The 16,829-nt window shown below is 43.6% G+C and overlaps 1 protein-coding gene across 3 annotated transcripts in view; it reads right to left on the bottom strand.

Annotated features, from left to right (window-relative positions):
- SRPX (sushi repeat containing protein X-linked) overlaps positions 1 to 16,829 on the bottom strand; it is a 48,786-nt gene that overhangs the window by 8,900 nt on the left and 23,057 nt on the right. Inside the window, exons 2-6 of one of the 3 annotated variants that reach the window (XM_083808164.1) lie at positions 14,215 to 14,274; positions 13,073 to 13,127; positions 7,386 to 7,577; positions 6,730 to 6,906; positions 442 to 568 (exon numbers count right to left, since the gene is read on the bottom strand). In XM_083808164.1, the coding sequence (XP_083664290.1) occupies positions 442 to 568; positions 6,730 to 6,906; positions 7,386 to 7,577; positions 13,073 to 13,127; positions 14,215 to 14,247 (584 nt within the window). In that variant the 5' untranslated portion in view covers positions 14,248 to 14,274. The remainder of the gene's footprint in view (positions 1 to 441; positions 569 to 6,729; positions 6,907 to 7,385; positions 7,578 to 13,072; positions 13,128 to 14,214; positions 14,275 to 16,829) is intronic. The other 2 variants (XM_083808163.1, XM_083808165.1) reach the window with 2 other exon arrangements.

Below are 16,829 nucleotides of genomic sequence, written 5' to 3'. Positions count from 1 at the left end.
GATCACAAATATTGTGACACAATATTTTTTTTAAAGACAGTCAAAATTGTCTTTCCCTACCTCCAATGCAGTATTCTCTTTTCATTGTTTTGTGTAAAAGAACTTGTCGACTATGAGAAGAGACCCATAAAGAAGCTCTGGAAAATTTCGCAGGTGCAATCAAAATGCTACTGTTATTTAATCCATCAGCTCTGACATAACCACACCAATCTGCTACCATTCTACATGCCAGGTCCTGGGGGATTCACCTCCAAGCTGTCAGTTTTTTTCTTTTTCAGTTAAAGCAATTCTTTACAGGTCATTGATACACGACAGCTATAAATAAGCATCTTTAATGAGTGAAGAGGAAAGAGTCCTGGCCACCTTCATGAGCTGAATTACTAACCAAGGATCCTAGGAATAAAAAAAGAGAAAATACAGACATCAGAGATTTCCACCTACTCCGTCAAAATCCCATCGGCGGTGTCCCTTCCCTCCGGGGTGTCCCAGAAGACTCTGGCCGTCAGCTTGTTGGGCTCTGCGGTTTTCTCCTTCACGCTCGGGCACTGGATTCTCGGAGGCTCTGTATCTGTTGAAATAAACCTCAGAGAAATGGGCACCTGCGCGTCTGTTCTAGCAACTCACGTTCTTCACAGCTCCCTGCCGTTGGTGTAACCCGGGGCCGCGTTCGGGTGGCCTCCTCAGCACCGGGGCTGATCCAACCAAGGCAGGCGGAGCCGAAGTACCTCTCATAACTTTCCTTATATAGTCACCATTTAAAACATATTGCCAAAAAATTACGTGCCTTTAGCTTTGAACTCTAAGGAAGGATGCCTGAGATTGTAGCCACGGAGCACGGACCTTCTGTTTACCTGCTCTGCCTGTCGTACATCTGTGCAGTGTTTGTTGGGATTACCTATGTCTGTAAAGCGCCGAACATAAACCTGTCTCTGCACGTTAACTTTGCACATTGCCATGAACTTGTTGGTTATTTTTTCCTGCAGCAATGGCAAAAGAGAAGCAGCAGAAGATTGATAAAATCATCATTATTTTGCTGAGAATTGCTGCTGCATGTGATTTTCTCAAGTAATTCTTGTAATAATGCCTTAAAGGTAATACAAAGCAAAATGTAGAGCTCGAGTGAAAGTTTGATTAAGTGCTACCAGAATGCTGCGACTGTCATTCAGCAGAAAGAGACCAGTGGTGATGATAAGAGATGCTGATGTGCAGGATAAAGGTGATGCACAGCTACTTGTCTTTCCTTGTCAATACAGCTAGCAGAGGAGAAATTCACAGGTGAACCAAGTCCAAACACCATCACAAGCACTGAAACATCTACTTTAAATAACTTAGTCTCTTTTTTGTTTCTTTTTACCATCTCTTGGGTTATGCCCAAAATGAAGTCTAAATCCATGGAGTCACACACCAGGCTTTGCAAATAAGCAGTGACACGGGATTGCTCTTCACCTGCAAATAGAAGACAATCCCTAAAATGCTGCTGATATTTAAAGGGTGGCAGGCCTTGGTTTTTCATTTGCATGGCAGACGCAAATTACAAACTGGCTGTCTTTCAAAAAAGGAAATTAAATGAGAAAAGGTTTAGGTCTTTATAAAGCATCAAATATATAAGATGATTTTATAGACCCTCATATTCTAAAGCAACACAGTGTTTCCTACCAGTATAATGAGGGCAAGTGCAACCCTGCTATGGTGTTCCAGGAACTCAGGACCCCAAAAAATTGGCTTCTCCCTATTTTTTCTGTAAGAGTATTCCTCCAACCCCAAAGACAGCATCTTTGTGAGACAGTCCTATAGGAAGAACTCCCGTCTTAATTTTACGGGGGGGGGGGGGGGGGGCGGGGAGGGGAGGCACTGGCAAGTAAGTGTCATACCAACGTTATTCAGAAAACATGGGGAATATTACAAACTGCCTTACAGAAAGAAAAACTGTGGTTTTTTCTTTTTTTCTTTTTAATAAACAATGAAATGTATATCTCCCTATAGTACTGGTATGATAACTGCTCATTTCTTTCTAGATCCTACTAGAAATTGGAGCTAGCAAGAGTAGGTTCACACTACACAGAGTACAGCAAAAATAAAGAGAGTCCTCTGAACAGCTTTTGAAGTTTCCTGTACTTTACACTAACACGCTTTACTAAAGATACATAACACACTTATTTTTTTCTTTATGCTTCTTTTAACTTATGCACTCGGTGAGGGCACGCACAGATCCTGCTGTAGGATGAGTCAGCAGGATTTCCAAGCTTCCACTCCAGCTGCAGGGAGCACTTTGTCTCCTTTCCTCATGTTTCTTTTTCGCTCCCTTATTTTTAGAATATATTCCTGTTATGTGTGGAGACCTGCTCACACCGTAGCCGAGAGCTCTGCCCTCCTCTGCAAAACTGCGCTGCTCTCAGTAACCCACAGCACAGATGAACTAGGGTGAAAACCAGCCAGATCTCACCACGTCTGCTTCTTGCCCGGTCAGTTTGCTGTGCTACAGCTCAGCACCCCGGTATTGACAGGATGAATTAAATAAATGTAAGGATGGAACAAAAGTCTGAGCGGTATTTACGGACCCAGCGCTTTAAGCACTTAATTCATTAGAAAGCTCATTGCATTATTTAGCACGGAGAAGACTGGCTGGTACAACCCAGCTTGGACTTCCACATCACCAAGACAAGAAATACAGCTCCTGCGGGAACCAAACCACCAAGCAGCCAGGGCCCAGGCAGCCTTGTTAGCTGGACGTAAAAAATCCTGGAAAAGATATTTTCTTCGGTCATTTCTGATGTCCCTTAGCATTCAACAGGCACTGAACGAACCCCACCAGAAAGAATAATTCCACTTTGAAATGGACCACGGGAACGCAGCTGTCTACCGAAGAGGCTCTTTATCTCAAGGGGCCTCTGGGATTGTTACGCCAAGCAGCTCCAGCTCTCAGGTGCTTTTTCGCACGCCCTCCTGCAGCGTGAGCACCTTGGCCACAGCTTGGCAGAGGGAAGACAGGGCAGAAAAAAGAAATCAATTAAATGCAGAGGTGGTGACCACAGAACACGCAGGCAAACGCACAGATGACAAAACCAAAACACAACCCCCCAAATCTTCAGTGCAAATGTGAGACATGAGTGAGGTGCCCACCTGGAGGTTAGAAAATTAAGCTGATTCCAAAACAAACCCCAGCGGAGGTAAGATTGCTGACTGCTGGGGGGGGGTTTAGAGGAGGGAAAAGAGATCCTGGAAGCAGTGGCTTGTCACAGACTCTCACTTAGCACGTAATTCCTGGCCAGAGCTGGAGCCAGGACACTGCAAGGTGCTCCGGCCCCCCACGGCTGCTCTTAGGCTGTTACTGCAGCATCACTGCTGAAAGACCGATGACACATCAGAGCCGTTTATTTAAGCTGTTTGGCAGAGCTGTGTAGTCAATGGGTGAATCTTGCCTGCAAAGTTGACAGCATAGGCAGGGAAAAGGAGTTTTCTTAAAAAAATTCAGAGCTGTTCAGCCACTGCTCTTACATTCTGGTCAGATACCACTTTTCTTGGCTCCTCAGCAGCAGCAACTGGTACCCTGTCCCATGCTTGGCAGCGGTGTTACAGAAATGGCAGCATTAAAGCAGAGGAATATTCAGCGGAGGAGTATTCAATTTTAAAGCAGCCTTTTGAACTTCGAGGAGCAAAAATGCTAAGTTTTTAAATAGCTTTTGGATTTACTCTGTCTTACATACTTCTGGGAGTGGCCCTTACTGCCTCGCTCGCAGTTGCTTGTGAGCTTGGGGTGAGGAGAGGTCTTACCAGGAAAGAAGGAGAGGGGATGGTATTGAATGGCCAATGCTTACTGAAGAGTCCGTGTGGGGTAGGTAAACAGCCTGCTGCTACATAAAAACCCTGTCATTACTGCTTGCTGATGATGTTACTGATGGCTGGAAGTTAATTCAAAACATTATTCTGCGTCAAAAGCATGAAGAGATTAAGAGACTCAAAAGCATGAAAGGGTGAATGAAAAACATTGTTCTGCTCTCCCCACCCCCTCCACAAGGCACTGCTCTGTATTTCAAAACATCCATTATCAGAGCCTGTATAATTAATGACTCAGAGTGCAGAGCTTGTTTCAGGCGTCGTGGCTGGAAGCTGTTCGTTTACTACCTATCCATACGATCTTCCGAGGAGGTGACAGAAGGATGACTTAGCACGGTGCAAGCCATTTACCACAGCACCTCTTAGACAATCTGCAGGAAAATGAAACCTTCATGGAAGGAAAAAAGGTGACATTTTTCAATCTTCTGGAGGAAAATACCTGTTTCAATCTATGTTACAGTGCATTATGCATACAATATTCAAGTGAGCATTGGCATTTTTAGCTAACTGATAACCGAACTGGCTATACATTGAGCTTTTTTAGTCAAAGTTATTTCAGCATCATGAAGGGCATCCTTCTCCTTACAGGAGCAACGCTCCTTTTTTAGGACAGAATACTGTAGGAATTCTATAAGGACTTCCATAAGTGACTGTTAAAACATACCTAATTTTCTTGGAAAAAATAATATTTCCCATTTTAACGAATACCTGTTTCAGCAATGATACTAACTTGATCCTTTTCCTACATGGGTTTTCAATATTGCACTGTGAACCCCAAGTACTTATGGGCAAACATGCTAAGCAGTGCAACTAGAGTATGAAAGGGTAGAGGAGAGCCCCATGTTTTCAAGAGGATTATAAATTCGGGTCTGGAGTAATTATCCATACTTATGGTAATACCTGTGGTGTCCCCAGGTCTCCTCCCTACCTGTTCCCAGTGACATGAGCTTTACCAACCCGTGGCTGTGATCATGTGAAACATCCCCGCTGTGCACAGTGCAACTAATTGCTCATATGTCTAGAGTAACAAATAAATAAATAATAAAAAACCCCTTGCCTTTGCATTTCATTGCTCCCCTCACCTTAATTTTAATCCTCAGCTGAAAACAAGGAAGAGCCTTTGCTCAGCCAGTTCTCTTCTGGTCCATGGGAAGCTTTGGCCCAGTTCACTGACGGTGTCTTTGTACTACTGAATTACAGTAAGGGATGTGTGTTGAATCACAAACCGCATTATGCTGTTACGGTCATGTCTGGTCAGAAAAAAAGTCCCCTTCCTACCTGTCAACAGGCCAAAAATAATCTTCAACAGTTTGCCAAGTGCTTAACTTGCTAAGTGCAAGAACTGTGTGCACACAAGGTTTGAAGGGGTCCTCTCCATACCTCTGTGTGGTATTGTCAGAACTTAATAATGGTCTTACTTTTACTGGGTTACTTGGGACTTGCAATCATATCCTGTATAACAACCAACCTGCATTTCTGGAACAAAAAAGAAGTCTAAGTGCTATCCCTAGCTTCTCTTTTTTGATCAAGCCGTATTTGCTTACCCCCTACTCTGCAAGACAGCATCCTCAGTAATAAGCACCCTGTTGCTGCAAGCAGATGAGGTTCTGAAAGTGCCAGGAAATACAGAGAAACAACATTTTATCATTCCCAAACCTAAAAAGGTTTGTTTTTCTTCCTCTGCACACACCACTGAGAAGGACACAGCTCGTTTTTGTAAATAAAAACAAGAGATACCACAAACAGGTTGGATCTAAGCAGCAGGATCATTTATACATTTGTACAACAGCAAGTAACAGGAAAACTAAATAAAATTCTATGAATGGAAAGCCACAGTGGAGAGACTCCAAAGATATCTACTAACCTAGACTGAACCACAGGCACTCTGAGGAAAACCAAATTATCATACACAAAAAAACCTGAGCATAAATATCCTGCCATCCATGAGCTTAGATTACTGGTAGCCAATTCAGATGGCCATAAAGTGCTTTCTTTTGTGGGTAGCTGCTGACCCTTTAATCAGAGACTTCCCAGAAACAAGAACACCAGCTGGGACCTCACTATCTGCTGAAATCTCATTAGTAAGAAGAAAAGTTAAATCTCAACATTTGTTTCTCTCCGTTTTGATGTATGGATATAAAAACAGTTATTCCATCCGGGGTTCCAAGGAGACTGCTGACTACCTAATGCAAATTGCTGGCGTAACTCGCGTGAACTTGGCTGAAACTCAGCCTAGCTCACTGCAAGCACGCTGATGACTATAATCCACCCATATTCACCAGGAATGGCTGGAGGCCTTGATAGCAAAACCCGAATGCAACAAGGGAGGTCAGAAAAAGGGTTTAGTTTCCAATTTGTTTTGTCATTAAATTATAGGCAGCATGACAGACAGCATGGCAGCACAGAGACCTTGCTAGAAAAGCAGCAAGGTAATTACAACCTAGAAAAAGAGTTACCCATGAGATCAGGGAGGGTTGTTGTAAGTGTTGTAAAGCACAGACCACTGATAGTAGCCTCACCTCTGGCGGTGTTTAAGGAGAGGTTGGATGTGGTGCTTAGGGACATGGTTTAGTGGGTGACACTGGTGGTAGGGGGATGGTTGGACCAGATGATCTTGGAGGGCTTTTCCAACCCTAATGATTCTATGATCTTTATTAAAGTGGTAATGCCTGGAGCTGACAGCGCGTGCACTAGAAAGATGGCCACTTGTGACTGAGTACTAAGGGACAGAGAGCATACTGTATCCCTTGCAAAACTGTTCCCTGTTTCCAAAAAGGACAGCTGCTTTTCTTCCCCAAGGAACCAGACACAAGCACATTTTGGAATTCATTTGCAGGACCCAAGCAGCAGCAGGTCCAGGGAGCCCTCAAGATGCAGACAGAGCATCCTACTCACCCACGCAGGAAGCTGGCCGGCCGCTCCAAACCTTGTTGTCCATGCACGTCACTATGCGGTCGCCTTTCAGCTGGTATCCCGGCGAGCAGTAGTACTCGCACCTCGAGCCGAAGTAGGCGCCATCCAGACACTTGAAGCCCCCGTTGGTTGGCATGGAGAGGGTGGGGCAGCGCTTCTCTGCAAAACGGGAAACACGGATTTATGGAAATCCCACTTTTTAGAGTAATGTCATTCAGCTACTGTCTTCTCAGAAAATGTTTTACTGCAAGAGCCCACTCAGACACCCGAGACAAATAGCGTCAGCTTACAAAACCCATGATGGATGACATTTTAAAGAAGTTTTATGGCTCTTGTCATAAAACTCTCCCTACAAATCAACATCCCACACTCATAAAAATCCCACACTCATTATCTTTGTCCTCTCACGATACTTATCATGCCATGTACTCCTGCAACATCCTCAGGTGACAAGCCAGTCTACGCAGCCAAACAAATTGTTGATGTCTATAATACAAACGACCATCAGCAGATGGCTGTTTCCTTTGAACACCCTAGCACTCGCAGGCTGCAGCTACACCGAGCCCCAAAACAAGCAGAGCCCAGTGGCTGCCCAGTCTGGGGAGCAGCCCACACGCATGGAGCCCAGCACTACTTACGTTTGCACAGCACCTTCCCGGACCAGCGTTTGCTTGACTGACAAATGAGCTGCTGAGGGCCGTGCAGTTCGTAGCCTTTTTGACAACGAATGTCGCATCTCGTCCCCAGCACGTTCTTGTAATATTCCCCTTGAGGTGTCCTGCAGTTTGCATAACCATGTTTCACCTTAATGGGAGAGCACCATGGTGTTTCTAGCACAGAGAATTAAAAACAAAAACAAAAAAAAACAAAACAAAAAAAACACACACAATACTTCACAAAATGTAAAAGGTCAAACACAAATATAAATTTATTCAAGGTCACAGAGAAGAAACAGAAAAAATATCTTATTTAAAAAGCCCCCTATCCTCAACAGTGGAGAAGTAACAGTGCTCACACAGCAGAAGGTCAGGCCTTCAAAGCCTGGCAGCTCTTTTTTATTACAAACATTAAAGCTCATAGCCAATATACTGGGGGGGTAGGAGGGGGAAATCTGTTTTTTTTTTTTTTTTTTTTTTTCCATGGAATAAGTGTGCCACCATGTGGACAGAGTGATGACAGACAGAGCTTTTTTTCCCCCCTCTTGTGTTTAAATGGATGCATCTAACTTCTCTTTGGTAACAAATTTTTGCAAGTTTAATTTGCAAGTTAGCACCCAGGCTTAAAGCTGGACCGAAAAGTGGGCAAGTACAACACCTTCCTTACAGTTCTCAGCAGGTCTCTAGTGCCACACTGAAACATTCAAACACTCTCTGTATCACCAACAAAACAGCCTTCTACCAGCAAATGCGTACAGTATCACTGCCATGGTTAAATCTGAAGGCAACCGTCTGCTCCAGAAGACCACCTGAGGAGGTCTTGAGAAAGATCTAACCTTAATTTAACTGTTTATGGCAGTCATTTGAAGCTTCCCCGTGCAACGTGTGCATTCAGGCACAACGCATGTATGTGACAGCACAAAACCTGCACTTCCTCCTGTCAAATCCTTCCGAGGGTGTCTGTTCCTTTATGAGCATACACTCAGCACGCACACAGGAAAAGGAAACCAAGCTGCAGAAACCTAAATCACGCTCTAAATCCAGTTCTCACAAGTCCAGTCTTTATGTGTTGTACTCCTCACCTCAAAGGTGGGTAGGGGGCCACCTTCCCTAATAGCATGGACCCACGGCCTGGAGGAGGAGAACCACTTTCTAGTTGCTCCTGGATGCAGGACAGTGACGTGGATCATGGAATCACAGAGCGGTTTGGGTTGGAAGGGACCTTAAAGACCTTAAAGGCAGGGACACCTCCCCCCAGACCAGGTTGCCCAAGGCCTCATCCAGCCTGGCCTTTAACACCTTCAGGGACGGGGCATTCACAGCTTCTCTGGGCAGCCTGTGCCAGGGCCTCACCATCCTTACTGTGAAGGATTTCTTTCTACTATCTAATCTAAATCTACCCTCTTTCAGTTTAAAGCCATTCCCCCTTCTCCTATCACACTCCCTGACCAAGAGTCCCTCCCCAGCTTTCCTGTAGGCCCCCTTTAGCTCCTGGATTGCTGCTGTAAGGTGTCCCCAGAGCCTTCTCTTCTCCAGGCTGAACAAGCCCAGCTCCTTCAGCCTGTGGATGCATCTGCCAAGTCAGAGGAAAGCTGGAATTTTGCTGGGACTTCATGGATAATGCTTCTGCCAAATTTGTGGGAGAAAGGGAAACCCAAATGCCTATAAAACTAAATTTTTAATAATTAGTCATCACTTTAAAGTAGTCACAATGTAGATACTGTCTTCTTGTGAGTACTTAACACCATACCGATGGGTGCAGTATCAGATAGATCTCTGCTTCACAGAAAAAGCTTCAAAATCTGTGTTGAGCTTTGACAACAGCGTGCACTAAGAAAGCACTGCTTCTTCTGCACTGGGCAGCTTTTCAGCAGGAGTTTCCTACACAAGCAGTGACTAAGCCTGCCCCTTCTCAGCTCCAAGACTTGAGAAGGACATGTCTACAGGGATGAAGGGACTGCAAGGCAAAAGAGAGAGACAACAGGGCCTGAAATCCTGCGTGACACTGTGTGACATGTGGGACGTAGTAACAAAACTTTCAAGGTCCTAGAGAAGTCTGCCAGATAGATGGGAAAAGAGAAAAATAAAATAAAAATAAAAAACAAAGCCCTGGACAAAGAGTTTTAGCTTTCATCCTTACTAAGTCATAGGAGACATTTAAAAATAACTTCTGGAAAAAAAGCAACGCTTTGGCAGATTTTTACTTCTAACTCTTAATTCTTGTAGTAGTTATGTACATTTTTCTACATGATTGGGATCAGTTTTGCATACAAAAGCAAAACTCAACACAGGCTGTTACAGTTTATATTCAGGGTAGGATGTCTCTAGGCCATATTTGCTCCTTCCCCACAGACACTGGATTTACAGCCCACATTTTGCTGTGTTGGTCGCAAAGAAGCAGTAAGAGTACCTGAGGACTAAGATCAGAGACTCGTTATCAGGGTTTTGACTAGTCTAAGAGCTCTAGGCTATTTGGTTTCTGAAGAAGTCTTACTGCACTGTGGTATGCTTATTTTTGAATTTCACCAATACATCTGAAATCTCTTGACAAAGACACATACGTGGCATTATTTTCTTCGCCACCAAATGTGCCATAACTGAGGCAGGGGGAAATCAGCAGAGGAGCCCAACGGCAGGTTGGGGCAGAGTGCAGCTCAGCTTTTTGGCCCAGCCCACAACCATCCCATCTCTTTTTCTCTTCCCCACCTATCCTCCTGTTTCCTGAAAGTACCGAATGCCAAATACATACTATTTACCTCACAATATTGAAAAAGCAGTTTGGTGGAGGGTGGGTTTGTTTGTTTCGGAAGAATTGATCCCTGTTCTTCAACCTAATCTCTACCCTATAGCTACCAAAATAAATAAATAAATAAATAAATAACAGAAAAAATGAAAAAAGAAAATTTATCAACTCACTGAGGCCCTGGCACAGGCTGCCCAGAGAAGCTGTGGGTGCCCCATCCCTGGAGGTGCTCAAGGCCAGGCTGGATGGGGCTTTGGGCAGCCTGGTCTGGTGGGAGGTGTCCCTGCCCATGGCAGGGGGTTGAGATTAGATGATCTTTAAGGTCCCTTCCTACCCAAACCACTCTGTGATTCTATGATTCAGGCTACTCTGTTAAAGGGTTGTATCATCATGGCTCTCTCACAGTGCTTGCTGTGAACCAAATGAAAACTGGGAGAGCCCACGAGGAGCACAAGCTATCAAGAACTAATAGTCAGTCAGCTACTGCTCAAGTCATGAGCAACAGCAGTGCCCATCTCTGCAGCCTCCTCAGCTGCCGACCCCGCTGCTGTGGGCGCAGTCTCAGACCTGAGGGCAGGCCTCGCACGTTGGATTCACAGAGGCAGCCTCTGCCTCCTCCATCTGCTGCAGAAATCTTCCTCCTCCTCCTGAGCTAACTACACCTTTTGTCTAATCACCCCTTCAGTGGGCTGACTAACCCTCCCCCCCAGATTTCAATCCCTTCTGTCCCGCTTTCTTTTCTCATGCCCCGGACGTCAATGAGAATAAGGGCCTAAGCCTGAAGTCTGTACGGGAACGCCACTGACTGAAGGGGCACAAGTTGGGTAATGCACAGTGTGCCAGGCTGGGCTAGCTAGGCATTTTTTTGGCTAATCAGCTCTAATTATTTATGCCTAAGGTTTTCTGCGTACATAAACTGCAAATGAGCATGACCAATTTCCTTCGTGAAGGGCGCTAAGACAAACACACTGTGCAATACGATCGGGAGGCCAGTCAGTAAGGCAAAGCAGCTGCTCCAGGTACTGCAATCGTGCCAGAGTTTTTCTCAGAATTTTTGTGGCTTTACAAACATGCTTGCCTTGAGTAAACAACTACACTTATATTAAAAAAAAATGGCTAACAGCTAACAAATGCACAAACTGAATGCTGAAGAAGAAAAAAAGAACAACTTGCTGTGGTATCGTGGCACCTATGGTGGTCTACAGAGAGAAAGAGGGCAAGGCTACTAGGGAGGGGTAGTACTTCTTTTACTGGACCAAATGATACTGTTAGAAATAAAAAACAAAAACAGACATGCTTTTGGATGCAGATAACTGGAAGAGGTTAGGAGGAACATCTGTTTGATCTAAAATATTATTATGCTTACTCTGAAACTGAAAGCGATTAGGAGAAAATGGGTGAGGCAGGGTTCATAAGGGGGCAAGGATCTGGGTTTGGACCAACTGATATCACTGAATAAAAACCAGCTAACTTGAAAAGCTTTATGTGCCTGAAAGCACATCAAACAACACTACGAAGTTTCAGATCAAAGCCTGTTTATTTTTAAGTGAAGGCACATACTGTTTTTCAAAGGCGAAGCAGCTACGTGTAGTATTTCTGGAATATTAGGGCTGGATAAGGGCTGGAGAGGTCACACATCTATTCCCTGCCTCAAGACAAGATCAGCCCTGTTCCTGGAGGCTTTGGCTGTAAGAGAGGCTCCAAGTTTCCTAGGCATTCTTCTGGAGCTTCACAGGGGTTCTGTTCAAGCAAATGAAATTTGAGTTTTTAGGTACAAGTCCTTTATAGTGTTTTTCTGTTTAATGGACAGTTCTCACCGTTCCTTAGCGATACAATAGGCTGCATTATCATTTAGTAGTAAAACACTTCAAAGACTCAGCTCTATCTGAAACCACTGGAAAAGAGACTGCAAGCAGAAATGGCCAAAGCCACAATGTTACCTCTACAGCTGGGGCTACTGTTTGTTCACTACAGTGTTTGAGAAAACATGTTAGGAGAACCAGGACCATCGGAGCCGTTGGCATTAGAGCAGTGATGAACACAAGAACTGCTGTGTTTGGGAAGCTTTTCCTCGTAAAACGCGATCCAAGACAGCCATGCCAAGTGGCAGGAAGGAAAGCATTTTTGAGAGCATCGTTTTCCCCAGCCCCCTCAGCCCTGTTTAAACATCAGTCTCAGTTTTCCTTCGTAATCAGCATGCAAAATGACCTGTTGTACTGGCGGGTACACCAGCCAGCAGAGCAGCAGGTTCACCAGGGAGGGAGGGAAAAGCTCTGTAAAAATGCTGCAGATACAGAAAGTCTCAGCAATGTTTCTCTGGAAAGCTGAGCAAGCTGAAAAACATCCAGATGGAGACAAAAGGGTTTGGTAGGAGGTCAGTTCCCTCCCATAAACTGCCATTTTTTTTGTTTGCACGTGTCTAATATGGACAAATCCGTGTGCTTGCTTGTGCACTGTTTAGTGTGCATGTGTGCAAAGAAAAAAACACAGCACTGCTCACGTATGTTAACACAAGTTAAGCAATCTCATTTAGTTACTTGCTACTGGGATGTTTTGTTGACCAAGCAATAGGCCATAACCAAAATGCTGGACTGCACATTCAAGGAGCTGCTCTGAACACAGCTACTTAGGCCATTTTTCCTCGCTTTGTCCTTCTCTACTCCCCTTCCCCCTGTTACCAACTTAAATAAGTATGCTAATGAAGAGCGAGCCTTTTCTGCTCCATGCTTTATACTCTTAGATTCACATTGTCTGATCTTCAACATTTGGCAGTAGAGCTTCCAAGCTCGGGGTAGTTTTTAATATCTGTGTGAATGAGTCATTATGTTTCACTTACCCCAGTGACATTTTGGCTGACATTAATATAATCCATTTTGGATCACCGTACAAAAGGAATTTATACAGAATCCGCATTTTAACTACTTGCCTGCCCTGGCATGAATTGGCATTGATTTATCTTCATGATCTCTGGGATTCTTTTTCTAAGGGTCCACAGAGGGTTACATGTTAAAAGGCAAAGAAAAATTAGTTTACACAAACAAAGCTTTAGAGAAATATGCATCTGGTTTAAGGCAAAATTTTACATGGAAGTATTTTACTGTGAGGAATGTAAGAACTTTATGAAACCAGCAATTTAACCACAGTACAACTGCTGCTCAGAAATGTCTGAATTACTTTATGACTTACCTCTTCTTTAGGGCCCATTAATTCTCTGTGAAGTAGCACTAACATGCAACACAACATCAACATCCAGTGTTCTCAAGTAATCAAAACAAATACATTACAATTCTTGAATGTTCACAGACCAGTTTACTAAAAAGCAATAGCTGGCATTTAAAGTGACAAAACAAATACCAAGTTTCTTTATTGTTTGGGCTTCTGATGGATTTTGGCAGAGGAGAGCCATATTGAGATGGACTTTTTCAAGAAAATGGGCATAGCAAATAGAAGATTTACAACTAGTGGCATAAAGTTTCTCAATCTTGCTGAACAGAAAAATCTTCTAGAATATGGAAGAAAACCTGAATTCACTTTATAAACATGCAAGCCTATTCACTCCTTCATCCAGCTACAGAATTTGTTTTACAACATACGTGTTCATTTGTTAAACACACTTCACTTAACATTTCAGGTAGCAAGTTTACCTGAAATGAAAACTATTCTATGGAAAAAAATCATGAAAATCACGTTCTCTTGCATGTACTTCTATACGTTACCATCAATAGGCCCAGGTTTTTAGTCAGCTTATCATTGATGGTTTTGTTACGATGTATGAAGAAGAAAGAAGAGAAGCTCTTCACAGATTTTCATGATCTTGCAGCCTGAACTACCAAGAGCCACAGCAGTGCAAAAGTTACTTATTCTGTGCATGAGTAGCGATCGAGACTTGGTCTAATTTCCGTTGTTAAAAAAAGGTAAAATGTAAATCTTGATATCAAATCCATGGGAAAACAAAACAACAAGAAAACCCATGGAGTTGGATCTGCAAGATTTTATAATCCATGAAAAGAAAAAGGAAGCCCTCAGCAACCAGCTGATCCTCAATTAGCACATAAGCGAAGCATTCACCTTTATATCTACTGCGTGCATACACATCTTCATCGTCTTCAAGGGGTGAATATCCCGATCCTACAACAGAAAAATAAAGAGAGAAAAACTACAGCAAGAAAGGAAATATAAATTAAGAATAAAAGAAAGCTTTGCCAAAAGACATGCAAGATTAGGATGCAATAATCTATGCAATGCCATTAGCATGGGCTTCTCCGAAGCTCAGATTCACAGCAGACCCAATTTATAGTGAATTTGGAAGGGGCAAATTGATTTGATAATCAAGTGAAATGAAAATCTCTATCACAGCTCCTAGAGCTATGTCGTGCAATGCCATGCTGCACAATTCAAGTCACAGCTCCTCTGCTTTGGAAAGCCCACCCGTCAAGAAGTTGATCTCTTGAGCAGAGGAGGCACAAGCGAAGGGCCACACCAAAGATTTCACTATAAAGTGGTTCCACAGTGTAAGTGGCCATCAGGCCATTGTTAACAGCCATCAGGCCAAACAGCAGAAGTAAAATGTGTGTAACTCAAGAACAACCCTCGTTTACAACCTGTGTGATCTTCACACCAAAACCAGAACACTGAGTTACGTTACCTGCAAACACAAGTTACACTCATATCAAAAACAGTTTGCTATCAAGCAGTCTTCTGTGGTTGTTCAAAATAAATTGTACATTCCTGCACTTCTAAAGATCTGCACAACACCTATAAGTTTTGTTATAACAACGGTAGAAACTGCTTTATAACAATCAGAAACCGTTCAGAGTGCAAACATTCAAGTCATTCATCAATAAATCATGGTGACCATCAATAAAGCCTTCAAAAGATTAAATGACATTTGTTTAAAATCAGAAGCACACCATCCAGTCTGAATTCTAGATAAACCTTCTCCAAGAAGAAGGGCTCACGCAGATTTCTGTTCTGCAATATCTTGCTAAAAATTTGGCATGCAACGGACAGATGCTAAGGAGGCTCAGCACCACTCTACAGCAGCTTCTCACACATGGTATCCCAAATTACAGCTGCAGAGATATCTCACCACCTGTTGCTGAGGTCCAAGACCATGGCTTGTATGTAGTCCGCTGCTTAGAATAAGGCTAAATAAAACAATTTAAGATCCTCATTAAGCTACTGATTTCATGTGCAAAGCACGCCACTTTCTGCTGAAATCAAACCCATCAGACATTAATGACTTGGATGATTTAGTATTAGGATGAAGGAGCTACCAAAGCAATGTTTGTCTCACCCACATGACTGTCAGCATCTATCAAGAGACTCCCCACAAACCAGTAACACTTTTTTCATTACCCCACCAGCCTCTGGACAACTTAACTTTGTTCCTTCAGGATTTTTTGTACAGCCAATGCATCACTCCTGCATCACAGCATTTTTGACCTTGCTACCCTCCATACATGTTTCCATTTATGCCACTGTCTCTAAATTTCCAGCCTAGGCCACCAGCTGGAAGGAAGCACACGTTCTCCTCTGCCCCACCAGCTGGGCAAAGGCAACCCCTCTCCTCCCCGCACAACAGCACAAAGCAATTAGCAGGCTAAGTCAAGGAGCTAAAAGCCATGGCAAACCTAGCTTCCCTGATCTACTTCCTCACCATCTCATCCAAAACCCAGGAGAGAAACCCAGCCCATGTATCTGGAGCTGCTGCACGGGAGAAACCACAGTGCATAGGGTTCTTCTGCAACGGGGCAGGTCCCTGCACAGCACCAATGCAGCACTGCTCACCAGGGCTTGGACCACCTGAAGAAGAGACTCTGCATCGCCCGTGACCCTTCCTGCTGCATTACTTGAATGTCAGGCACAAGTGCCCAGGATTCATGACCTTGGTGTTCAGCAGCACCTTCTGGGAGCTGCAGGGAAGAGGGGGACGCGTGCACCCCATTGCAGACCAAACCCTTGCACTGATATTACAGCTGTGCAAAACACTTAGGTTCCTGCATCGGAAAAAAAAAAAAAAAAAAATCAAGAGCCATGCCTGCAATAAAAGCAGTAAAAAAATATAATTCATCTGATTCAAAGCTTACTGTAATCACTGGGGATCCCTCTGCCAGTTTTCAAAGGCTTTGAGTTCACTCCTTGTGGAGCTAACTTCCAGTTTCTCCCCTGAAACCTGGGGTTTTATGCAGCACAGACTTCCTATCGCTTGGGAGCTGTTTCTCTGGATTTTTTATTTTTGTTGTCGCTGTCGAATTTTTGATGCCTAAACAGCAACATCTTAAAAACTCCTCAACATAAACTTTGCTGCATTTGAAGTCTGAGCGTGTAATATAAAAAAGCAAGCTGTGATCCCCGAGGGCTCCGTGAAGACCTTGATATGTGAATGAGCACCTCTCTCAGCGTCTATTATTCTGTCAGAAATTGGGATACTCTTAGCTAATTACTCAGTTTGAGAGTTAAAAATGAAAACAGTGAGGTAACATTTTTTCTAATTGTCTGAATTTTCCTGTGCAGTGACTTTAGCATTTATACATCAGCATAAGTTAGGGCTATGTGAGCTCTCACATATTTATCTTTCCTTAGATAAGAAATAATTAAATGCTTTTGAAAGTCCTCTAATAAAAAATGGCCTTCAGAGGTGTTCCTACCCTTGCCCTAAAATAAGGCTCTGTTCTTCATGA

The sequence above is a fragment of the Anser anser genome, assembly GCF_964211835.1.
Source record: "Anser anser genome assembly, chromosome: 1".
Taxonomy (NCBI): domain Eukaryota; kingdom Metazoa; phylum Chordata; class Aves; order Anseriformes; family Anatidae; genus Anser; species Anser anser.
This window is presented reverse-complemented; position numbering and strand designations above follow the sequence as displayed.